The 25,923-nt window shown below is 58.1% G+C and overlaps 1 protein-coding gene across 1 annotated transcript in view; it reads left to right on the top strand.

The window, feature by feature from the left end:
* KDM4B (lysine demethylase 4B) overlaps positions 1–25,923 on the top strand; it is a 185,933-nt gene that overhangs the window by 77,206 nt on the left and 82,804 nt on the right. Inside the window, exon 7 of the mRNA XM_025367477.1 lies at positions 22,982–23,031. Coding sequence (XP_025223262.1) covers positions 22,982–23,031 — 50 coding nt within the window. The remainder of the gene's footprint in view (positions 1–22,981; positions 23,032–25,923) is intronic.

A 25,923-nucleotide genomic window follows, 5' to 3' on the forward strand; every position in this document is an offset into this window, starting at 1 on the left:
AAAAAAGCACAATGAGCAGGAAGGGGCGAGCTGTGCGCACCCTCACTCGCGTCCCGAGCACAGGTGGAGCCCTAGGGGAAGGCCCTATAGAGGACCCCGTGTGTCTTGGGGTGAAGCGTGGCCTCCCAGGAGTGCATGGGCGGCAGGACGCCCACAGTGTGACTGGGTTTGTGCCTCCATAGGTACCGTCTGCCCTGTGCAGAGAGCCCCTGCTGGGCGGGAGGTGGCAAGCAGCCGGCGAGGGGGCCTGGTCAGACAGAAGCAGGGGGTCAGGGACATGGGAGGTGGGGGACCAGCCAGTGAGTCAGACATGAGGATGTCAGTGCCAAGGACCGCAGCACCAGCAGCTCTGTCTCCTGTAAGGGGCCCCGAGAGTTGCTGGCTGTCGCGGGAGCCTGGGCTGGGGCTGCTGTGGGTCAGATGCCAGGGCTGGGGGTGCCTGCTGCCACGTCAGAGGGGCCTCTGCAGGGAGAAGGGACAGTGGCTCCCCGGAGGTGGCAGTTGGTCCCGGCAACAGCCCGTCGGAGGGGCTGATGGGGACGCGCCAGGAGCTGAGGGCCTCTCCTGAGCTGGTTCGTCCAGGACACAGTCCCTGGGGACATCCTGCACCTCTCCCCGACTGCCCCTCACTGCCCCGCTCCTCTGCTTCACCTGATGCCGCAGGTGTCCAGCTGCCACCCCCATGTCTACCCTTCCCTGCGACCCGTCGTGGGAGGCGGCTCGGGAGACACCCAGGGCGAGGCAGGCGGAGCAGGCAGCAGTTCCTCTAGGAAGGGAATTCCGGAAGTGCGCTGACCTTGGTCTTGGTTTCTGCCCAGGAAGGGGTGGGGATGGCAGGGATGGGACCTCATGCTGCCCGAGTGTGGCCTGGCATAAGGGGCCTGAGAGGAGCCACTCAAGCTGCAGGGCGTGTCCCCCAACCCCCCAGAGCTCTCCACTCGCCCCCACAGCTCAGCCTGCTTAGCACGCGGGACCCCTTCCCTGCTGTCTCTCACCAGGGCTGAGGTGGGACCCCAGATGTTCCCATAGCACCCCATGCCTGTCCTTTGGGGCAGGCATAGACCAGGTGACCCCAGCATTAGCGAAGGTCCACTACGGGCCATCAGTCCTCCCCAGCAGATGGCAGGATCCCTGGTCACCCCGTGTCCCAGCTCCCAGCAGGGGCCTGGCACAGAGAGGCTCAGTGACTTGCTGGAGCCTCTGGGATCCTCACTGTGTGCCATGGGAGCTGACTCCTGCTCTAGGCTGCTCTCCCAACTTGCAGGGGGGTGGGGACAAGGTAGCTGGAACGTGGCCTCTGGTCCCTGAGCTGGGGTTCAGGAAGCTACTGGGGCCCCTGGGAGGTGCTTCCCCCCTCTCCCCTCCTCGGGCCCTTGGGGTTGGTAGGGCTCCCAGCCCAGAGATCACCAAGGCTGCACCCCGTCTGTCTCCTAATTACACCGCTCTGCTTGCATCTGCAGCCACGTAATTGCAACCATTTCAGAGTATTCCAGTGGCATTTTAAAGAAAGTGTCAATGTACTCAGGTTTACAGCATTTTATTAAACCTTTCTGGGTCTGTTGCTACTTTGGTAGCTTGATTTGTGTGTCAAAGTGACGTGAACAGCCTGGTGTCAATAACAGAAACGTGCTTCAAAAGGCCAGCTTCTGTGGTGCTCTCAGGCAGTGGGGCTAAGAATATCTGAAGCGACTGAATGTCTCAAAATCTCTTTGGCAATGGAGATTGAAACCAGAGCCAGCACCTGCGACTTCCCCCTGCCGGACTTCCCGCAGCCCCTTCTGTCACCCAGGCTGGGGGCCAGAGTGCAGGTGGGTATGCGGAGGGTCCGAGCTTTCCACTTGACCCTGTATTCCAGGGTCTTTCTGGGTAGGGTAGTGGCCTGGGGTCGGTGTCCTGAAGCCTGTGCCCCATAGAAGCCACTGTCCAGGCCACACTCCTTGCCATAGATCAAGACTCTCCTGGGGCCGAGCGTGGTGGTTTGTGCCTGTAATCCCAGCATTTTGGGAGGCAGAGGCGGACGGATCACAAGGTCAGGAGATCGAGACCATCCTGGCTAACATGGTGAAACTCCATCTCTACTAAAAATACAAAAAATTAGCCGGGCGTGGTGGCGGGCGCCTGTAGTCCCAGCTACTCGGGAGGCTGAAGCAGGAGAATGGCGTGAACCCGGGAGGCAGAGCTTGCAGTGAGCCGAGATCGCACCACTGCACTCCAGCCTGGGCGACAGAGCGAGACTCCGTCTCAAAAAAAAAAAAAAAAAGACTCTCCTGGAACCTGGGGTGGGGATGGTTTAGCTGAGCTGACCCTCCAAGGCCAGTCCTGCGGCTGCTCCCCTCCAGGCCTCCCCTCCCCGAGCTGCACCTGTGGTAGCCCCTGCAGGGCCCACCCTCCTGAGCCGACCAGGCCAGGCATTAAACACAGGCGTCCCCATGAGGTTGAGCACAGTGCCGCCAGCGGCATCACATGCTACATGGCTGCTAGAAGAGAGTCCCAGGCTGGGTGGGAGTACGTCGGGTCTTGGCCGGCCCTGGGAGAGTCCCAGGGTACTTCTGGGCCGTTTGGGTTGTGCTGTGCACCCCATAGAAGAGAGTGGAGCGGCCATCCCCCCTGTGGCCCTGGCCCAAGCTGCCCGGGAAAGTGCCCACTGTTCAGTCCTGTGCACCCACGCGCTGGGCTGGGGCCTGGCCAAGTCTTCGGGTGCCCTTTTGCCCCCAACCTATCAGACACCCTGCAGGGCAGTGTTGGGGGTGTGCAGGGGGCTGTGGGCCACCGCCAAGAGCAGAAGCCTTGGCTCTCACTGCAGCAGGGAAGCCAGATGGGGGAGCAGTGAGTTCCCGGGGCTGCAGGGACGCACAAGGACGTTGTGAGCTGATGGGACGTGGTCAGGTGTTTGCACCCCTCTGAGGCGGCCAGAGGAAGGCCCTCCTGAGGAGCGCTGCGGGGCCAGCACATGTGCATGGCAGCCACAGAGACCTGTGCTCAGGCTTAGGGGAGGGGGTATCTCCCAGGCTCTCTCCAGCTCTGTTTGTCAGGAGGGGGGTCATCCTGCACCCGGGTAAAGTCCCCAAGAGCAGCGGGGCAGAGGAACGCTTGTCCTGACTGCAACCTTGACCTGCCCATGACCCGCGGCAGTCTGGAAATCCTCCATTGCACCAGGCGGGATGCAGGTTCCCCACGGTGTCATCTCTGGCTGTTTCCTCGGGATCTCTCCGCCCACCCCTTCCTGCCTCCATTTACCTTTGACACACCCTTAGTCTCCTATGCAGGTGCGGGAGGTGGGGGTCTCGGAGCTCGTGCTCCCATGAAGGGCGCGGAGCCCCCAGTTGCTCTTGGCTGCTATGGGGAGCCAGACCCTGGTTTGGACTGCTCCGTTTCAAACCAGTGCTCAGCTCTGGCAACGCCGCCCCCATGGGGGCGCTATTAGCCAGACCCTCCTGAGTGCTGAGGGGAGGGCTGCCGGGGAGGCCGGGGAGGAGGGGATTATCAGAAAACTCCACCAGCCTCTCTTGACCTTTAAGGAGTTGCAAGCTGAGAATTTTCCCTTTTGATTCAGCTGCACCTTGAGTTTTCTGTCTGGTGTTTTCACTCAGGGGAATTTCACAGCATCTTTTCTTCTTGCTGCCAGAGAAACTTGACTCCTAGCAGGCACAGCCATCTTTTGCTTCATGGGCGTCCCTGGAGGTGTGCACATGTGCACGTGTGCGCGTGTGCATGGGCGCGTGCGTGCACCGAGGAGCCGTGCTTCCGACGCTGGGGGTGAGGGCGGGGGTGTGGAGAGAGGGTGCCGGGGCTGCAGTGGACCCGCCCGGGCTTCCTGCCCTGTGGCCGCAGGTGGGTGGAAGGCAGAGCCTGGGGTCGATGGGTCTGTCGCCCACCCAGGCCAAGCCAGGCTTTTCTTGGGGTGGAAGCTGCTGGGCTGCTCCCTCGCCCCTCTGCTGCCCACCTGACTGCCCCTCAGGACCTCCCCGGCCCACCCGCCTCCCAGCTCCCGTCTCCTGCTGCAAGCTCTTGCCTGGAGGGGAGACACCTCCCTCCCTCCTGGGCTCCCTCAGCCTGGCTGCAGGTGGCGCTGTTGGGCCCCACGATGGCCTCTACCCTGTCCCTTGGAGTGGGACCCAGGAGTCTAGTCTGATGGGTGATGGAGCCGTCCCAGGCAGCAGCCTGAAGGCCCACGGGGTAGCGCGCTGGTGCCTGGGGACCCTGGTGTGGGTTTGTGCTGCTGCTGCTGGCGAGCCAACCACTGGGACTTCCAGCTTCTGAGCCCAGGACCTGGGGGGTCCTACCAGCAGTGGGGACCCAGGGGTCCCAGTCTACTGACCCTAAGGCACAGCCCCCATCAGTGATCCGGGGCATTCCTCCCAGCCGCCTTGCTCTGGCTGGGCCGCCAGAGGTTGGGTGGCCGCTGAAATGGCTCCGGCAGAGATTGGTGTCCCCATGGGGATGGCAGTCCCCAGTTGCCAGAGCTGAGCACTGGTTTGAAATGGAGATTGCCTGGAGCCTGACAGCGTCACAGATTGGTTTTAATAACTCAGCTTCCCCACACTGCACCCTGTCACCAGAACAAGATGCAGGAGCGAGATAGTTGCTCCCTCCTTTCCTCCGCCACCCCAGGCCCAACCCTGGCTAGGGTGCCTAGGGACAGAGTTGCATTGGCAGCTCAGAACCACTGCAGTGCCCGGGGAGCTCAGACTGAGAAGACCCACCAGGCTGATGGGGGCAGCCCGATGTGTGCCTTGCTCCCAGGCAGGGGACCGCAGCCAGGTCTCTTCCCAGCCACACATACTGAGCCAGGATGCCAGAAATAGAAAAGGAGGAAGCGGTTTAGAACAGAGAGCTCCCACGGAGAGCAGATTGGATTCAGCAGGGAGGCAGAGGGACCCTGGTCATTAGAAAATGATAAGGTGTCAGGAGCCGAGGCAGCTTGCTCAGGACCTGGGTTCCTGCCCTCCAAGGCCTCAGCGCTTCCTCCCTGGCTCACTGAGACCCGCTGCAGTGGCCCCAGCCCATGGTCCCTGGGAGCCGTATCCTTGTAGAGATAGCCGTCTAGCCTGCATGAAGTTATCTGGGGAATCTTTTGATGAGGGGGTATCCCCTCTCTGCAGAAGGAACCTCTTTTTGAGTGAAGACAGTTGTTACAAGTGAGGCCCCCAGGCCCAGTGCCCGGGCCAGCTGCTACCTCTGACTAGTAGTTACCACCAGCCCAGACCAGCTGCTACCCCCCAGCAGCTCTCAGCACCAGCCCAGGCCAGCAGCTACCCCCCAGCAGTGCTCAGCACCAGCCCAGGGGCCCAGCATCCTGGCTGACTGGCCCTGGGTCCACATGGGTTGGCATGTGGCCAGGCACACCTGGTGCCCAGCTTCCCTGTTTGAGGAACGTGGCCGTGGGCAGGCAGGAAGCTCCTTTGTGGTCACCTGTCCCGATCCTCTGCTTCTGATGGTGACTGTGGCCATAGCATCAGTGCAGCGGTTCTTTATTTCTGTGTGTGCCTGACCATGTGCCTGAAAGTGTGTGTGAGTGGGTCTGAGTGACCAGCTCAGCTCTCTAGCTTTATTTTATTTTAGATGGAGTCCTGCTCTGTCACCCAGGCTGGAGTGCAGTGGTGTGATCACAGCTCACTGCAACCTCCACCTCCTGGGCTCAGGTGGTGGTCCTGCCTCAGCCTCCTAAGTAGCTGGGACCACAGGCACATGCCACCACAACTGGCAAATTTTAAAATTTTTTTTGTAGAGACGGAGTCTCCGCATGTTGCCTGGGCTGGTCTGGAACTCCTGGGATCAAATAATGCTCCTGCCTCGGCCTCCCAAAGTATTGGGATTGCAGGTGTGAGCCCAACCCTTTCTCAGTTTTAAAACTGGAAGTCCCATATCTTGGAACCTGCTCAGATCCAGTGAACTGTGATGCTCAGTTCCCCGAGAGAGAGAGCAAGAAAGAAAGAAAATGTGTGTGTGTGTGTGTGTGTATGTACACATGTGCATGTGTTAGAGAAACAAGGGTCTCCGGTCACATAGGTTGTCTGGGAGGGAGTCTGGCCCCCTGGGACTATGCCCAGAAGACGAGGCCTGGGATTCTGCTGCACAACTGAGAGCTGGACTAAGTGGGTAACACTTAGCTGCAAGAACCTGGGCCAGGAACTGAGCTGCCAGCAGCGCATTGCAGCCATGCGGCCTGGAGCGTGGCGTGTGGTGCCGTGCTTGGATAAGTGGTCCAGGCCACAGCCAGGAGGGCCGGCACATGGGAGCTATGGATGGCAGCTGTGTTTTCCCTGGCCTGTTCCCCTCCCGGGCCCTCATCTTCGAGCACTCTGCCTTGTTCTTGTCACCACCACTCTGTCAGCCTGACGCCATCAGCCCAGACCTGCTTATCAAGATTGGGGAGTGAATGGAGCACCAGAAGCTGGTTTTGGCGTTCAAAAAATTAACTCCTGATGCTGCAAAGACCTTTCAGCCTCACACTGGGGCGTCCACAGCGAGGCTGGGATTGCATCTGTGCGCCTGGCGCGTGGGGCACAGGTGCCGGAATCACAGCCCCTCCCGCTGGCCTGATCAGCCTCCTACCAACCTCACTCCTATTAAGCAATCACGCCCAATTGTGCCCCCAGGCCAGGCAGGGCCCTCAGCTGTGTCTCGTGATGGTGTCCCCAAGGACTGGGAGAACACCTCTGGGCCAGGGTGACCGGGAAACCCAGGGCATATGGGGCCACTCGCTGGGGCTCCCACCATACCCATCAGTGGGATCTGTCCCAGCAGGCTGGCTCCTGGCTCTTGCTGAGAGCTGGCAGGGACAGATACAGAGACACTCGGTGTTTGTTCAGGGACGACAGAGCAATTTTCCTATCACCTTTTGCTGTGTGAAAATCGCACTCCAAGCCGTGCTGCTGAGTCGGGGGACTTCCCGGTGTTCAGATGGTCAGGTGCCCTGCTGTGCGTCTGGACAGCAGGCACCGTTGCCCATGGATTTGGGAAACTGGCTTCTTGGTGAGCAGAGGTGGTGGCCAGGATGGGGGCCGGGAGGGCACCCCGCAGCAGGCGAGTGTCGGGCAGTGGCCGTGGTGGGAGCCGGGAGGGCGCCCCGCAGCAGGCGAGTGTCGGGCGGTGGCCGTGGTGGGAGCCGGGAGGGCGCCCCGCAGCAGGCCAGTGTCGGGCGGTGGCCGTGGTGGGAGCCGGGAGGGCGCCCCGCAGCAGGCCAGTGTCGGGCAGGTGCCTCCTCTCATTCTCATCCCAGGCTTGTGCTTGTGTTTTTCGTCCACTTTTTGGTGAGGTATTCTCCCCCTTTCTGTCTCTTTAAATAGATCTTTATTAGACCTGTTTTCGAGTCACTGAAAAAGTGGGAAGGTAGTAAGCACAGAGCTCCCCACCAGGCTCCCTGTTAGGAGCGTGTTCTGTCAGTGTGGCACACTTGTGGTCATTGATGGGCCCACACCGATGCGCTATCAACTAAGATGCATGCTCCAGATTTCCTCTGTCTTCCCCCATTGTCTCTTCTGTCCCCTGTACCCATCCGGGTCCCACATGACGTTGTTCCGTCTCTGTAGGGCCCTGAGCTATGACAGTGTGTTTGATGCCCTGGACAGTGTTGAAGGGGGGCTGGCCAGGGGGTTTATAGAACGTCTCCTAATCCATATGTCCCCTAATCAGCATGTCTGATGTTTGTCTTTGTGGTTAGACTGGGTTGATGGGTTTTACAGAGGAAGACCACAGGGGTGAAGGGCCCTCCCATCACATCCTACCATGGGTCAAAGGTGCAGCCTTCAGCATGACGTCACTGCTGGTGTTGGCCCTGGTTCCCCGGCTTGGGTGTGGATGTCCAGTGTCTCCACTGCAGAGTGGCACTTTCCCCCCTTTCCATGCTGTCGTCTTTGAATGTCGGGCCCGCCTGGATCATCTCCCTTTTTTTTTTGAGACGGAGTCTCACTCTGTTGCCTAGGCTAGAGTGCCGTGGTATGATCTCGGCTCACCTCAACCTTCACCTCCCGGGTTCAGGTGATTCTCCTGCCTCAGCCTCGTGAGTGGCTGAGATTACAGGTGTGCGCCGCCACGTTTGGCTGATTTTTGTATTTTTAGGAGAGGTGGGGTTTCACCATGTTGGCCAGGCTGGTCTCGAATTCCTGACCTCAGGTAATCTGCCCGCCTCGGCCTCCCAAAGTGCTGGGATTACAGATGTGTGTCACTGTGCCCGGCCACCTCTCTTTCTTTTTTTTTTTTTTTTTTTTTTTTGAGACGGAGTCTCGCTCTGTCACCCAGGCTGGAGTGCAGTGGCCGGATCTCAGCTCACTGCAAGCTCCGCCTCCCGGGTTCACGCCATTCTCCTGCCTCAGCCTCCCGAGTAACTGGGACTACAGGCGCCCGCCACCTCGCCCGGCTAGTTTTTTGTATTTCTTAATAGAGACGGGGTTTCACCGTGTTAGCCAGGATGGTCTCGATCTCCTGACCTCGTGATCCGCCCGTCTCGGCCTCCCAAAGTGCTTAAGAAATGATGGGGACCTTTATCACATCTTCGAGGCCCTCACGGCAGCAGCATGAGGCATGTGTCACACGAGGAGTATGAGAGCCCTGGGGCAGGGAGTCCTGGGGTATCTAGAGCTCTGCCTGTCCCAGGGCTTCCCTTTTGTAGGCATTCTTGCTGTGAAACATGATTTGGTACAGAAATGGATATAAAGTATGTAAGTACCGGATATATATATGCACGCACATGTGTGTGCACGTGTTAGCAAATGACTCTACGGCTGCCCCCTGTGTACCCCAATGTCAGGACGGCCCCCATCTGTGCCTCCTTTTCCCAGCCCCCTCTGCATGCTGTAGTGGTGGCTTCCTCCCAGCTGTGCTGGCGGTGCCCTTGCCTCTCCCCTTCGCCAGGCCGCGTGTGCCTGTGGCCCGGGCAGTGAAGCTGTGTGTTGGCTGCATTGGAAGGTCTTACAAATGGGCTGATTTCCTTGCCTTTCTGCTCAGTGGTCTGTATGTAAGATTCGTCCGGCTGTGTGTGGTGGCCGCGCACTCATTGTCACGGCTGTGCGATTCCCCACTGTATGGCTGGACTTCAGTCGACTTTTCCATTCTGCCGTGGACGGACATTTGGACTGTTTCCAGCATAAGGCTTCTGCGAAAGACCTATCATCTCTTCACCTACTGCTCATGTAAGAAATTCGTTTTGATCGTAAGCCTTGCTGTCCATAACTGTGGCTGGGGCTGCATTTATCATGTTCTGTTCCTCATGTGGCAGCTTTGCCTGGAGTAACCCTTTGACTTGTGCCCTGGCTCCACGTCCTTGTTCGGACAAGGCACAGATTGAGGAGACGTCTGACCTGCCCTTGAAGCGTTGCCCTGTGGGATCAGGAGGGCGGCAGGTCCTGGGAGTAGGTGCCAGGACGTTGTGCTGCCTTAAGGACAGGGTGTGTCCCAGTTGGTGAGGGTGGTCTGGGTGAGGAAGGACCCGTTTCTAATGGAGTCACCATATTAAGCCCTGCTTAGCCAGACTTGAAGGTGACAGTTTGTTGTGGGAGATGGAGATGGTGCAGGGATGCAGGGACTGAGGCCAGCGTGTGTGGTGTCCAAGGTCGCCCTGGGTGCTGCTGTGCAGGTGAGGGAAGAGGGATTGATAGGCTGCTTAGAGGGCCATGTCTGAGGGCAGGGCCCACCACTTCTGCCCACACCTCATTGGCCAGCACCCAGTCACGTGGCCACACCTTGCATCAAGGGAGCCTGGGAAATGTAGTCTGACCATATGTCCAGCTGGGAAAGGGCGGGTAAGCCTTCTCTTTCCTGCCATGTGGGGGCTGGGTGCCCTGCAGGGTCTCAGCCAACAGGGTCTCGAGGTTGAAGAGATGGGTCTGCTCAAGCCCTGACGGAGTGCTCATGCCTGCTCAGGGCCCAGCATGAGCTGTGTCAGGAGCAGATGCCATTGGGAAGGGCCTTTGGTGTGGCTGGGCAGCCAGACACCCCACGCCTAACCCCCAGAGCAGTGCCAGGCCTGGGAGCCCTTGGGATGGAGGCAGGGAGACCGGGGGTCTCTGAGGACTGAGGGAGGAGGGGAGCCTGGTGAGGGGAGGATGGATGACCAGCTCAGGAGCAGAGGCATGAGGTGGGCACAGAAGATTCCTAAGTAGGGGAGCTACTACTCTTGGCCATGTTCCAGGAGAATGGAGTGGTTGTGGGAGTGGGCTGTCAGGCCAGGGGGCCTGGGTGTGGTGGGAGCCGGGGCTGGCTCTGGACCTTGCAGGGGCCGCCTTAGCCTCACACTGTCTGACTAGCCCCTGCCCCACGTCGTGTGCTGAGTCCTGAATGCGGCCCCTCACTCACCCACTGGCTTGGTCTGGCAGGAGCAGATGGCCTTCATTTTGGAGTCTTTTGTTCAAAGCAGGCGCTTCGGGTTGGAGTGGCAGTGCACACGCTGGCTCGTGTTGCTTGTGAGGCCGCAGGATTTTTGCTTTAGGGAGGCAGGAGCCAAACAAACCCGGCGCCTGCTTCTAGGCTGTGGTGTGCCAGGCGAGTCACCAGCATCCTGTCCCTGCCCACCACTTTAAGAAACTGTTAGTTCTGTTTGAAATGTCATCACTGGGCGTGAATTCCCATCTTCAGATAATCCCGCCAGGCACTGTTTGGATGAGGAGTTTATTCAGGCTGTGGGGGTCTGTGTGCGCCCACGCGTCCCTCCTACCGCAGCCGGTAAGGCTGGCCCTGACCCGGAGTCGCCCGCCCACCCAGTCTCCGTAGGCATCAGAGGTTTGGGTTCTGAGTGCAGGGCCTAGTTTCCATGGCAAATTTCTCTCCCTTCAGCAAGGCTGCTGCCGGCGGGGTTCAGCTCCCCAGAAGGGAGATGGCTGCAAATCTGCGGGAGGAGAGCGCTTTCGTTATCTTTGCTTAAAAATCGGGCAGCGCACGGCTTCCTCCCCTCCACACTTCCTCCCCAGCAGCAGGGGACGGAGCGCTGGCTGCCTTCCGATGAAACGGGGCGGGCGCAGGATGGGGCCGATGACAGCGATGCTAATGGCCCTCATTCAGCAGCCTCCTGCCGAGGGCTCGGGTCGCCTGCTCTCCCTGACCTGATTGCGAGCCGAGCAGACTTAACCTGTGCGTGAGCCAAACCACCTCGGAGGTCCAGAGCCCAGCCCCGGTCCCCGAGGCCCAGGGAGGGACCCGGTATCTTCCTGCGGCCTCTGCCTGTGGTGGGCACAGGCTGAGACTTAGGTCATAGGAACAGAAGTGTGTACTCCCATGGCCGTCGGCCTGTGTGTGAGACAGTTTCACTCCCGTGCTCTCCAAAGCTGGTTACATCGTTAAGCGTGCCATTTAGGATGCCCCGGGCCATCTGGTTCTCCAGGGGCCTGGCTGTCACCGTGTTTCCTCATGAGGTTCAGTGGGTGCTGCGTGTCTGTGGACGCCGGTGGTGAAATAAATGTAAGCCTAGAGGCATCAGAGCGTTTTAATAGACGCGAGCCTCCACAGCCTGCAGGTGTCCAGACCGTGCTCTGCACACAGAGACTCAGACTCCCACCAGGGCCTCACGCCCCACTGCCTCTCCGGGACGCCTGCGTGTGGCTCACTCCTGCCATGGGCGCGTCGGCCCTGGTGCCCAGCTGGCCTTCTGCAGAGCTTGGTGCCAGAGCAGCTTCTCAAATTCTCTGCTGCCTCCTCCCCACAGCCTTTCAGGACCTCAGAGCTGCCACCAGTCCAGCACCTCCTTGGGCCAGTGTCGAGGCCCCATGGGGCTGGGCTCATGTGGGTGCTGATCTTGGCTGGGTGATCCCTCACTGCTCTGGACAAAAGGGAGCCATGGGCCGGGCACGGTGGCTCATGCCTGTAATCCCAGCACTTTGGGAGGCCGAGGTGGGCGGATCACTTGAGGTCAGAGTTTGAGACCAGCCTGACCAATGTAGTGAAACCCCGTCTCTACTATACATACAAAACTTAGCCGGGCGTGGTGGTGGGCACCTGTAGTCCCAGCTACTCAGGAGGCTGAGGCAAGAGAATCACTTGAACCTGGGAGGTGGAGGTTGCAGTGAGCCGAGATTGCGCCACTGCACTCCAGCCTGGGCGACAGAGTGAGACTCCATCTCAACAAGACCCCACCCAGGTTGAGTAACGCTGGAGGAGGGCCGTGGGTCTGGGCATGGTGGGGGCTGCCTCCTGGTTGTTGATGAGCAGAAATTCAGGCTGGTTTGACAGCGGGCACTTGAGGGAGGTTGCTGTGTGTCAGTAGCCCTGTGTCCCTGGCACTGTGTCCAAACCTGACAGCCACCACTCTGTCGCTGGGCACCTGCCCTGCACGCCCTCCCCTGTGACGGGCACTCCCACAGCTTTCCTGGCAAGGCTGCAGGAAAAACATCGCAAACAACTCACACATGACTTTGCATTTTTGGCCTTGTCATATAATAAAAATAATTTGTGGGCCTAAAATAAATCAGGGCTGGGGATCAGATGCCTCCAATCCGGCCTTTAATTACAGGCGCGACACGGCTTGCCTCGGGCAGTCTGCTCCTAATTAAAGTGGGCTGGTGGTGTGTGAAGTTTGCACGGTTCCTCGGGGTGCTGACCCAGCCCAGGTTCCTGAGGGCCAGTATGGTGACACCTCGTGGCCTAGGAGAGCAGGGCGGGCCACCCACGGCCACCGTGCCAGGAATGAGGGCTTCTGGCTGGCCCTGCGAGAGCTGAGAGCTCTGTGTCTCCTCCCACCTGCGGCTCCTGTTTGTCTGGCATTCCTGTGGGCGGCTCTCCCCGTGCGAGGCTCCCCATCTTCCCTGAGCCAACGCTCCCAGGACTCTGTTGGTCTCCTGTGTGTCTCAATAAAAATGTCATTATTTGAAATCATTGACACTGCTGGTTTAAGATACCAAATTCCATCATCTATTGTCCCGTAAAACGATCCATTAAAGATAAAGCCGCTGCAGCCCAATAAGGCTGTTTCCTGGGAACAAGCCTCCCTGGTCCCTGGCAGATCCTATCTCCCGAGCAAGTGTTAGTATCTGTTACATAAAGGGGCCCCTGTGCTGGGGACAAATGAGGGAGGCGGCCTCTCCCCAGGACAAGGTTCCATGGAAGAGGATTTTTCCAGTAGAAGTAGGCAGGTTGGCTGATGCCTGTAATTCCAGAGGTTTGGGCGGCTGAGGCCGGAGGATTGCTTGAGCCAGCCACTGGAGCTCGAGACCAGCCTGGGCAACGCTGCGAGACTCCATCTCTACAAGAAAAGAAGAAAAAATTAGGTGTGGTGGTGCACACCTGTCATCTTTGAGCTACATGGGAGGCTGAGGAGGGAGTATTGCTTGAGCTTGAGAATTTGAGGCTGCAGCAAAGACCCTGTCTCAAAAAAAAAAAAAAGGAAGGAAGAAATAGGGTAGCTTTCCATGAGACATTGGAGGCGTTCTGTCGTCACCTCAGGGGGAGCTGTGCAGCCCAGGCCTGGCTCCATTTCTGCAGCGCTGGTGTCTGGGGGAGCAGGGCCAGCCCCGCAGAATGCCAGGGCTGGAGCCTTCCCCATGGGGCCTACACCTGCTCTGGGACTCCCATTTCTTCCGTGAGTCTTTGGGAAAGGGTCTCACTTTTCCTTTTCCCGCCCCCTGTCCGGTCCCCTGTGATCTCTCCCTCCCAGCAGGCTGGGGTTGGTGACAGCTCCTCTCCCTCTCTCTCAGCCGGAATATGGGACCTCAGTGTTCTTGGCAGTTCCCGGGCTGTCTGTGTGTCCTGGCCTGTGGATCCACTCCCTTGCCTGCGCAGGTGTTTTTTCTAACATCTTCATCTTGCCAGACTGATCTGTGGGGTGGTCGCCTGTCCTGGGCGACCTGTCCTCCTGGGGTGGCCGTGGGTAGCATACCTTTCCTGCTTCTCGCGCCTGCGTGGTGAGCTCTGGCACCTGCCCTTCCTTCCGCCTGTCCCCATGCACTGTTGCAGGGGTGTACAGGGGTTTTACCCAGGTGGGTGCCGGCTTCCGAGGTCAGAGCCTGTGAGTACAGCAGGTAAGCACGCTACCAGGTCTGTATGTGGCCTTGTTTGTGGTGAAAATTCTTGCTCCTCCACCCTAGACGAGGGACAGGTTTACCCTAGTGGGTTTAGAGTGTTCTGTTAATGTTCTTTCTGCTGTAGAGGAAACCCTCTTTTTGTTTATTTTTTTTTTTAAATTCTGCCACCTTGCTGGGCTGTGTTTAATTCTATAGTTTTACCAGTTTGTTTGTTTGCTTAGATTTCCTAAGTAGAAATTTATGTTATAATTAAACTTTTTCTTTTTTTCTTTTCCTTTTTTTTTTTTTTTTTAAAGAGTCAGGGTCTCCTTCTGTTGTCCAGGCTGGAGTGCATGCAGTGGTGTAGTCATGGCTCACTGCAGCCTCAACCTCCTGGACTCAAGTGATCCTCCTGCCTCAGCATCCTGAGGAGCTGGGAACACAGGCATGCACCATCACGCCTTGCTTAGATGTTTATATTATGAGTTTAAGAAGTTTGGGCTGGGCGCAGCGGCTCAAGCCTGTAATCCCAGCACTGTGGGAGGCTGAGATGGGCAGATCACGAGGTCAGGAGATGGAGACCATCCTGGCTAACATGGTGAAACCCCGTCTCTACTAAAAAATACAAAAAACTAGGCGGGTGAGGTGGCGGGCGCCTGTAGTCTCAGCTACTCGGGAGGCTGAGGAGGGAGAATGGCGTGAACCCAGGAGGCAGAGCTTGCAGCAGTGAGCTGAGATCTGGCCACTGCACTTCAGCCTGGGCGACAGAGCGCGACTCCGTCTCAAAAAAAAAAAAAAAAAAAAGAAGTTTGTATTATCCCTTCTGCTTGTTAAACTGTTTGTCTTTTTCTTGATGTATCACATTGGCTAGTGTCTCTAATGCAGTGTGGCGCGTGCTGTAATGACGGGCAGATTGTGTCCTCTCCTGCCTCGCCGTGAAGGTGATAGTGGGAGAGTCCCTGCTAGTCCTGGTTGCCTGAGAATTTTGTACCGAATGCTTTGGAATTTTCGATACATATTAATTTTTGGAATGTCTCTGCAACCTTGGTGATAAACTCTTCTTGGTCTTGCCATAGCCTACTGTGCTTGACTCACTAATACTGTGTTTAGGATTTTTACATCCAGATGGGACTGACTGACCATTTTCTTGTGTGTTCTTTGTTGGTGATAGGGTTTCCCATTCGTTCATTTATTCATCCATTGGGAAAATATGCCAGATGCAGAAAACGAGCTCGGTAACATCAGATCTTCCCTGCTGCTTGCCAGCCGTGTGTGTACATGAGCACTGTCCCTTTTGATGAAGGTCATTGGGTAGGATTCATTAAAACCACCTGGGCCTGGTGCCTTTTCCAGAGAGGACATCTGTGACCTGGTCTCCTCAGGGTTTCTGGTGGGGCCTGTGTTAACTTGGTGGACACCCTGGACTCCACAACACTGAGGACACTCCGAAGAGCCAAGTGCGTCTGTGGCACTAAGCCCAGCACCTCAGGCAGGGACTGTGGCTTGCTGGTCCTGTGTCCTCAGTGTGATGGACAGGTCCTCAGTTTCCTGTGAACAGCTTTGTTTGAGGTGTAATATCCGTAGCATACATAGAAGGTGCTTGGAGAACTCGGCCGTTTCCGTGGACGGGGTTGACATGGCGCAGCACAGCGTCACCGCACAGGCCTGTGGGTCCTTGGCCTGGTCACTGCGCGGCACTGAGGAGCAGAGCAGAGGAGCCGCCCTGGCCTGGCTCGTCTTCAGCCAGCTCCGGGACTGCATGTCGGCCGAGGGGCTCGCGTGGGTGTGGGGCTGAGACTGCAGCTCTCTGTTGGGTCTCACGGGAAGCCCACCCTGTAGCCGGCTTGTTCTCCTTCCCGGCCTGTGCCAGCCACAGGGCAGTGCGCCAGAGCCGTCCTGCTGGGTCACAGGCCAGGGCCACTGTAGGGCTTTGTTGCAAGGGTGGCGATTGCCATGGCTTTTCTGTTCTGCTTGGCACTTGGGGTCCTGGGGGCGCCGCTGGCATTTGGATCTGCCGTGGCCTTCCTGGGCTTGCGTGGGCGGCTCACTCTGCCAGGTGGCCTCTGTCCAACCTGACACCTGGTCTCGGGTACTTGCAGCGTGGTGTGCGCGGGCTCTGCCTCCCTGGTTCTGTGTCTGTGACGATAGCACATTAAATGGTGAGGGCCCGTCTGCCCAGGCCTGTGCAGACACTGTGAAATTAACTTCCTCACCCTCTAGCATGCGTTGGGCTGCGCCGACATCTCTGAAGGGCTCCCGGTCAGACCCCCGCTCTTGGCACACGTACCTTGGCGGTGGGGGCGGGGAGCGGGGGTCAGGGAGGAGAGCGTTTTCATCCCTGGCACCTAGTTGCCGAGAGCCTCCGCTGGCAGGAGCTGTCAGGCTGGGCCATGGAATGGATTCCAAGTGCCGCTGTCACCTGGGAGAAAGGTGCACGAATCTTAAAAGAAAACCTTCCACTATGATGTCTCGTCTCCTGGTTCGGAGCCATCCACAGGGACCGAGCAAGATGGTACCAGGCAAGGGCCACTGCCAGAGGTGAGGGGCCACAGAGCCCTGGCTTGAGAACCTCCAAGGAGCCCATTCCCCTTGCAGCAGGAGGGAGAGGGCGCCGGGAGTTACCTGGTCATTGCGGAAGGGCCGCCCAGGTAGGGAGCCTGGGGCAGCTGGCAGGTATGGTGGTGACATGTGTGGCTGGCGCCAGCATTACATCCCTCATCTAGAGACTTTGCCCGATCTCAGGTTTCCTGCCTGGTCTGAGAGGCAGTGGCCCTGCTGGCATTGCCTGCCATGGCTGGGGGAGGCAGAGGCTGTGAGGGGGGCAGGATATTGGACCCCCACCCCCTCCGCCTTGGGTTCCGAGGTCAGGTGCGGTGTGCTTCGGCCGTGGCAGGCAGGGTCCTTGGGGGTGCTGGGGCGTCAGCCAGGCAGGCAGTGCCCACAGGTGAAGCAGGCAGCCCCACCACGCAGCATCACCCAGCCCAGGAGGAGCCACAGCACCTGCTTCGCAGAGCCCAGGGAGGGCCACGCTTTTATGGAGCCAGATGGGGCTCTGTGAGATGGCACCCAGGGGTGGCCTGGGCCATGCGGCCCCAAGCCCGTCTGCTCACCGTTGTCGTAGCTAAGGGCTCCCGGGCAGGTCCCGGCTGCCCAGGACGGCCTGTGTTCCCTTTCCTGACACAGTCATTTAATTTTTAACTCAAAGGCATTTGCTTATTTATTTTCATTGTTCTTGAAATAATTCTAAGCCATTAGAGGGGAAAATTATATTCAAAAATGCTGTTTCACACTTTATTTGTTTGATGATTTAGAGCGATAGAAAATAGCACATTTGCTGGCTTTTATAGTCTGATAATTATTCACATCCATCAAGCCATTCCGGGGGAATAAACAAAACACCAAGAAAATTACACTATTAATAGCATCCTCTGCAGCGGCCAGGAAGACTCTTTCCCGGGCCGGCGTGGCGGCGAGATGACAGCGGCCCGTTCCCTGGCTGGAGGTGAGCACCTGCCTGCAGAGAACGCCTTTGCTTTGATTCCCTGGCTCTGGCTCCAGCTCCAGCTCCAGCTCCGTCTCATGAGCTGCTCGCCATCCATCCCCTCCTCTGCAAGGCCGGGGGCTTCTGCTGGGGCCCATGGCAAAGCTTCGCCCACCCCTCGCCAGGAGCCCCTGGGGAGTTGCACAAGCAGAAGCAAGGCTGTCAGGGCCCCGGACAGCTCTGCCGCCTTCCCGGACAGGCCGGATCTCAGCACACTGGCTGAGCCTGGTGGGGCGTCCCCACCTTGTGGCCTCCGCACTGAAACAGGAACATGCGACTCACTGCTGCCCACGTCAGGGCCCGGTCCTTGCTACAATCCTGACCTCCCGTGTGACCAGCGTCTTTGGACACTGGTCAGACTTGTGCATGTCAGGCCGCAGGGCCCACAACCTCAGTTGCTCTCTGCTTCTGGGTCCCAGCTCCTGAGAGGTGACCCGACCCCCTCTTGTCTGTGGGTGGCTTTGAGGCTTTTAGCTTTGCCTTTCTTGGGTGGCAGTAAGTGTAAGGTTGGTGACATTCACTACTCAAAGCACCTCAAAGTATAAAAGAGAAACCTGGGAAGGCAGAGGGTCTGGGGGCTGCTCCCCTGCCCGTGCCTGCACACCCACTTTCCCTGCGGCAGGGTGTCCTTCCTTCTGGAACTCGTGTCCTCCTTGGTGGGTCACTGTGCCGCCTCACATGTGTCTTCCCACGGGTCTAGGAGCTGGTACACTGCTGGGCCGTCATTTTGTTTATTTTTTTTTTTGAGACGGAGTCTCACTGTGTCTCCCAGGCTGGAGTGCAGTGGCGCGATCTCGGCTCACTGCAAGCTCCGCCCCCCGGGTTCACGCCATTCTCCCGCCTCAGCCTCCCAAGTAGCTGAGACTACAGGCGCCCGCTACCGCGCCCGGCTAGTTTTTTGTATTTTTAGTAGAGACGGGGTTTCACCATGTTAGCCAGGATAGTCTCGATCTCCTGACCTTGTGATCCACCCGCCTCGGCCTCCCAAAGTGCTGGGATTACAGGCTTGAGCCACCGCGCCCGGCCTGGGCCGTCATTTTGTTTGTTCACCATCGTGTGACCTCGTGTGTCTTGTGTCCCCAGCTCCAGGGGGGCCACATCCTGGTGTTTGTCTCTCCTATTGTTTTATTTTCTCACCCATGCTGCTTTGGCTTGCACATGACTGACTGTCTGAAAGGGCGTCCGATGCCTGGGTTTGTTTCTCGGCCTGCCAGTCACCACCACGTGTGGCTCTTACGGAGCTTGTGGAGCCCTCCGCGGCCAGCGCCGGGCACCAGGAGTGGTTGCCAGGTAGATGGCTCCAGAGCCCAGGCTGGAGATGCGGAGCTGAGTTTCTTTGACTTTGTGGTTTACCGTCTTCCAGAAGGGCTTGTGCAGAGCGTTCTAGAACAGAAGGAGTGGGTGCGGGGCAGGCAGGCAGGGCTTTGAGAACATGGAGATGGAGACCCGGCGGGGGGTGCTGTGGACAGAGGCGCAGAGAAATGTCGATGCCTGGGTCCTAGTTCCTGGGTCCCACGTCCCGGCCGATGTGAGTCCTCAGAGGGGCACTTGCTTATTGCATTTGCCCCGATTTAGAACCACATTCCTCCAGGAAAGGCCAGGGGCCTGCGGTGGGGCACCTGAGGCACCTGTACAGGCCGCCCCTCCCTCCCGAAGGTTCCCCTGGCAGCCTCCTCAACGGCACTGTCTTCAGCCCCCACCCAGACACCCCAAGGCGCCTGCTCTGTGCTCAGAGAGCTTCGCTTGCTGGAAGAATCCTCACTGCATTGAGCTGAGTCTCCCATCCCCTTAACATTTCTGACTCTGCCGTCTGAAGCCCTGTGGCCTGTTCTGCCTTGCACAGACCCGCCAGGTTCCAGGAGTTGCTCTTCCTGGTTCCTTTGTCTTGACCTCTGCAGCTTCTTCCAGCAATCCCTGTGCGCTGGGCCACAGACCCTCCACGACCTGCCCCTGGCTTAGGGAGAGCTGATGGCTGCAGAGGGCCAGCCACCCACAGCCCCAGTCCTGGGGATGTGCTCTGAAGATGCCAGAAAGGAGGGACACGTGCACTGACCTGGCCTCCAGGGCTCTAGCGGGTGAGAAGTGGCCAGCCCTTGCGGGGGCCCAGGGAGGTTGATGGAGTCAGAGGACAGAGGCTGGTGTGGGGGCCTTTGTGTCAGCAGGAGGTGGTGCTGGCATGGGGGAGGGAGGGGAGGGAGGGAATGCCGGGGGCTTGTGGGCAGGGCCCGTGCAGGACATGGAGCTGGTAGCATCTCAGAGCTGGACGGAAGAGGAAGGCTCGGAGCAGACCCACCTGGGGACCAGTGGCCCCTGCACGGGAGCCGGAGGGCCTGGGCAGCCGTCTGTCCAGAAAGCATGCAAGAGCCCCGTGCTGCCCGGGTACACTGGGCTGTCGTGTCCAGAAAGAGACCTCTTGGGGTCGCAGGCAGGCAAAGCTGATTGATTTTGGCCATGAAGTTTGGCCTTGCGATGGGAACCGAGCTCCCAGGGAGCGAGACAAACTGCCTCCCCATGTCGGTGGCCGATAAGCCTGACTTGGTTTTACAGCCCGAGAAGTTGCTCACTGATAGCCAGACAGATGCTCCCCTGCCTCGAGCTTTAGTGAACAAACATTTCCAACCCAAATAGCTGCTTCTGCCTGTTTGTTTTTTCCTCCAGAGCCAAGGCCAAATGTCAGGGATGCCCCAGCATGGCCCCGAGCAGGGACTACAAGGAGGGGGCTATGCGTCCTTCGCTCTTTGGGGGCCTGGGCGGAGGACCCTGCTGAGACGCCCCTCTGGGAGGCCCGAAGCCTCCCTGAATCTCTTCTCCTGTGGTGACTGTGGGTCTCTGTCTTGTGTCTGCTTCAATCCGCCAGCTCCCCGGCCTGCCCACCGGTGCCGTTGCAACCCTGTCCTTTGAACTGGGCTTTTCAGGACACCCAGAGAGCCTTGGTGTGAGAAGCAGGCCCGGAGGCCAATTCTAGTCCCCCATCCTGGGGTTGCTCCCCTAAGTGAACCTGAGCATGCCTTCAGCCTGGTGTGGACGAAGCATGGTGCCTCCAGCCTCGCTCAGCTCTGTGTGTCCTTAGAGCCCTGTCCTGGCACTTTCTCTTGGAAACTGAGGTTTTTCTTCCACCTGCGTCCTTGGGGGTGGCTGGGAGGCGGATCTGCCAGCATCAGGTCTTCTGGTCCCCGAGGCCGTTGCTGGGTTGTTCTGGGCGGTGGGAGGTGCAGCTCGCTGTTGGGCGCTGGCAGTGGCGGAGCCCGGAAGTCTCTGTGTCCGGCTGTCCGGCCTCCTGTCCAAGAGTCCTTTGTGATTTCTCTGGGGGCCGCTCCTCTGGACGCCGGGCCGGCGTCCTGCAGTCTGTGCTTTCTGATAACGCCGGAGCCACGTTCCAATGTATTAAACTTTTAACATTCGCCAGATTCAATTAATCTTATCTTTACAACTCCCAATTACAGGCAGTAATTAAGTGGAGCAGCATTGTAGGCTGGGGATACGGCATTAATCATCGCAGCCTTGGAGCCATAAATTAGTTCCTTCCCGTCCCCGGCATCTTCCCAGAAGGAGCGGAGGGTTTTATTCCCTGTGTGGAAGGGTCTTTAATCCCACAAAGGGGCTTTGGATTGGGATTAACTTTTCTTATCTTTATGTAAACGATAAAAGCCCATTTAAAAAAGAGGAACGCACCTCTGTCCAGACAATGGAAGACTCTCTGAGGATGACAGAGTTGAAGGTGCTGGGGTCGCCTCGGCCAGGGACCCTGGGAGCATGCCCAGAAATTAATTACTTGTGTCTTGTTAGAGCAGAAACTCTGTGATGTTTGCCTCATCTCCAGCTCCTGCCCCCTCCTTATTTATTTTTATTTTTATTTTTTTAAATTTTTTTGAGACAGTCTCGCTCTGTTGCCCAGGCTGGAGTGCCATGGTGCGATCTCGGTTCACTGCAACCTCCACCTCCTGGATCCAAGCGATTCTCCTGCCTCAGACTCCTGAGTAGCTGGGATTACAGGCGCCCGCCACCACGCCCGGCTAATTTTTGTATTTTAAGTAGAGATGGGGTTTCACCGTGTTGGTCAGGCGGGTCTCAAACTCCTGACCTCGTGATCCACCCACCTTGGCCCCCCAAAGTGCTGGGATTACAGGCGTGAGCCACCACACCGGCCTTTTTTTTTTTTTTTTTTTGAGACAGAGTCTCACTCTGTTGCCCAGGCCGGAGTGCAGTGGCGCCATCTTGGCTCACTGCTTCTTTGCCTCCCAGGTTCAAAAAATTCTCTTGCCTCAGCCTCCCGAGTAACTGGTATTACAGGCCACTGCCACCAGGCCCAGCTAATTTTTGTATTTTTGGTAGAGGAGGGGTTTCACCATGTTGGCCAGGCTGGTCTTAAACTCCTGACCTCAGATGATCCGCCTGCCTCGGCCTCCCAAAGTGCTGGGATGACATGCATGAGCCACCGCGCCTGGCTTCTTTATTTCGTTAAAAAACAAAAGTGGCCTTTCAGTTGGAAGGGGCTGTAGCGGAGCGGGGGCTGTCTCCCATCCTCTGAACATTTCTTTGTCTTGCTTCTGCCCTGGGAGGGTCTGGGGGAGAGACCACGTCACGTGTCCTTTTATCTGTGTGACTGTTCTAGAACGGGAGCTGTTGGCCTTGTTACTCTGTAGCGGGGGTCGGGGACGGGACTTGACCAACCTCAGCCGGCACTCAGCTGTGCATCCTCAAGTCCCCGAGGCCCCGTCCTCGTCCGGTCCCCTTCGCTTGGAAATGAGGTTTTCGTTTTGCTGGAGGCCTGGGGTGGGCTGGGTGGTGTCCCTGTTGGCGTTGGGCCTTCTCACTCCCCCTCAAGGCTGCAGCTCCTGGTGCCCACCTTCCCTCATGGGAAGAGAGTCCCAGCTTCCAGGTGCGGCATGAGCGGGACGCCCCCCCCACTTCGCTTCCTCTGTTTACAAACTTTATCTTACGTCTTTCTTATTCATGATGTAGCCTTGGTGATCTTTCAAATGTAAAATGTGTAAAAATAAAACTTACAAAGTTGGTGACAAATGCAGCTTTTCTCATTCCCAAAGCTGCTTTTTCCCTGTTGGCTCCCAGCACCAGGAAACGGGTGACGTGGGCCTGGAGACCAGGCTGGCAGCTCCAGGTGCCCCAGATGCTTCCTATTCCAGACTCGGCCCCCCAGGACCCGCTCGCCACCCGCAGTTCCAGTACTTTCTTTTATCTTTTGCCTTTTCAGCCTCCTCGAAGTGTAATGCCGCTTAACCGGGAGCGTCCACACTCCTGGCTTTCTGAGTGTGTCACAAGCCACCGAGCCATGGTCCTCACTCCCCGCTCCTCCACCCGCCTCCCTCGCTTCCTTATGGATTCCATCCTGAAAGCCCCCGCCCCCAGCCATCCCCTGCACACAGCCCTGACCACGACTGTACTTTGTTTCTGCCCTGGGCACTGTCTGTGTCTCCCCAAGGCAGGTCCCACCAGGGACACCCCGACACGTGGCCCCCATTGACCTTGCCTCTGACGTGCCTCCCTTCTCTCGCAGGTACGCCATCCCGCCAGAGCACGGCAAGCGCCTGGAGCGGCTGGCCATCGGTAGGTGACTGCCCCAAGGGCCCTGGGGACCAGGGACCGGGTGGGTGGGGCCTGTGGGAGGGGAGGAGAAGCTGGCATCCCCTGGGCTCTGCTGCGGTTTGGGTTTGGGTTTGGGTTTGGGTTTTGGGGAGTGGTGACATTCTTTGAGCCATTACTGTGTGATTTTTCCATTTCCTCCCACCCTCGTGGTCAGATTCACGCCCTTCTGCTGCGCGATTTGTCTCCATGAAATTCACACAGAATGCCCAGACACTCCTGTTTTCCAGTTTTCTTAGTGCAAGCTTCTTGGGCCTGGTCAAAGGCTGCCAGGGCCCAGGGAGGGCAGCCTGTGTTCATTTTTCTTCCATCACCCGGCCCCACACTGTGCCCTTGCTAATTCTGAGAAAGCCTAGGAAAGGAGACAGTTCAGCCAGCAGTCTGCTCACCTGCGTGGGGGCTGGCATGGTGGCCACACAGCATTTGCCCTTGCTCTGCTGGGACCCAGCCTGGACACCTTCAGCGCATGTCCTCACCGGCGATGCCACCAGCCCGTGTTCACATGCTCCCTGGGGACTCTTGGGCAAGGAGGGATTTGTCATGGAGGCCCAGCATGTGCCTGGGGGAGTGCTTGGAAACAAGCCAGACACCTGGAGACAGCCAGGGTGGGGCCCCCCTGAACTCCCCTGACCACCCGGCCCTGAGGCGCCTGAGCAGGGTTCCCAGTCAGCACTGGCGTCACAGCACAACAGGGGTGTGAGTTTCATGACACCTCACTGTTCCTGAGTGCCCAGAAAGTCATGAAAAGACAGCTGGCTAAAGCAGTTCCTCCCTCCTGCTGGTCCATTCCCAGCCGCTCAAGAGCTGGCTCCTCCGGGCTGGCAGGTGGACAGCTTGGGGCGCGTGCGGAGGGAGGGTCAGTGAGGACCCATTGTTCCTCTGACAGCGCTGAAAGGGCCCTGTCCGAGCACCGCGCCCTTCAGGGACGGCGTCGGGCAGGTCAGCACATGACAGCCACGGCTTTTCCGGGAGCTGTTGCCCAGCCTCAGCACAGGCTCCCGGGACTGCCTGGTTGCCGTCCTCTGTCCCTTCCAAACCTTCGAGCCGAAGAACGCCCGCCACACGCTTCTTCCCCCTTCCCATGGGCTTTTGGCTTTGGAGATGGGAGCTGTCAGTCTTTGGGGAAATCAGGGTCTCCTGTCACAGAGGCCGCGCCAGGAGCTGCGTGGCTGTGCAGGAAACGTTGCCCAAGCGCGGCAGATTCAGTGGTGGGGACGGACGGGAAGGCGAGTCCTTGAGGAGTGGGCTGGGCCGTCTCTCTTCGCACGTAGTCTCCTGGTTTCTGGACTGAGGGCTTTGCTCTTGGTATTTTTGAGCATTCCTGTTGGAAACCTGGGCCCTGTTCTTATGCACAGGTGAACCCTGGTCTTAGGAGCATGCTTCTGATAGTAGAAATTCTGCAGTCACAGGCAAGCTGTAGCAAAGGTCCAGCTCACTTACATACTAAAGCTGTGAAAGAAAAGCCGGATTAAAGCATTTCTCCCATTGTATTTTTTTAATACCGATTTCCAAAACACATTTGAAGACATAAGCTAAAGAAACATTCCCCGCATTGTGTTAGCATCCTGAGGCTCCTGTAACAAATGACCACAGAGCTAGTGGCTGAAAACAACACACATTTATTCTCTCACAGTTCTGGAGGCCAGGGGTCTAAAATGCCCATTAAGGGGCTAAAACCCAGGTGCAGGCAGGGCCAGCTCCATCTGGAGGCCTCAGGGGAGAATCTATTTCCCGCTTTTTCCAGTGTCTAGAGGCCGCCCGCATCCTTTGACTCGGCCCCAGGGGAGAACCCGTTTCCCGCCTTCTACAGCATCTAGAGGCCGCCCGCATCCCTTGGCTTGGGCTGCATCACTCCAGCCTCTGTCTCTGGTCTCTGGTCTCCTCACTTTCCTCTGCTCTAACCAAATGTCCCTCTGCTTTGCTGTTCTGAGGACCCGCGGAACGACATCGGACCACCCGGAGAGCCAGGGTGCTCCCCCACCTCAAGATCCTTAGCTCAGTCCCATCTGCAAAGTCCTTTTCACCGTGGAAGGTGTCACACTCACAGGTCCCAAGGGTCAGCACATGGATGCCTTGCAGTTCCATTATTCAGCCAGCCACACTTAGAAAGCCACAGAAGAAAGCCTCTCTGAGCGGTCAGGGAGTGCCTGTGGGCTCCCAGTCTGCTGCCGCATGACACCCCACATCTCTGTCGTCCACACAGCAGTACCTCTCTGTTGCCACTGGGAAGGGGATGCAGACGCAGCCTGGGGAGTGCCAGCAGCCCTGGTGGGGAGCAGGCCCTAGGCTCTGCAGTCTGTACTGGAGTTGGGCTTCACCCGGGTGGGCCCTTCCTGGTGCTCTCTGGTGCCCAGATCGAGAGGGCCACCCCCTCTTTGCCAGTCACTTCTCCCCCTCCATATTTAATGGGGACTACAGTTAGCCACTGTCCCCGCCCTTCTCACCCAGTGCGACTTTTGCATTAGAAAAGCAGAGGTTGACAAGAGCCTGCTGGAGAGGCCGTAGGCAGGGTCTGGCAGGGCCACCACTGTCCCCAAGCACTGCCACATCCTCTGTCCCTGCAATGTGACCGGTTCTACCCTGAGGCCAGGCCAGGCACCTGGAGGGCTGGTTCGGTTTCTAGGTGTGCAGAGGGCTCAGTGCCTGGGCTGGGTGAGGGGGAGCCAGGGAAGAATTAGTTCTTTGTGGTGCTTTCACAGGGGTTCTTAGAAAATGTGGACTCTCGGCCGGGCGCGGTGGCTCAAGCCTGTAATCCCAGCACTTTGGGAGGCCGAGGCGGGTGGATCACGAGGTCAGGAGATCGAGACCATCCTGGCTAACATGGTGAAACCCCGTCTCTACTAAAAATACAAAAAA

This window comes from Theropithecus gelada, chromosome 19 (genome assembly GCF_003255815.1).
Source record: "Theropithecus gelada isolate Dixy chromosome 19, Tgel_1.0, whole genome shotgun sequence".
In the NCBI taxonomy this organism is placed as follows: Eukaryota; Metazoa; Chordata; class Mammalia; order Primates; family Cercopithecidae; genus Theropithecus; species Theropithecus gelada.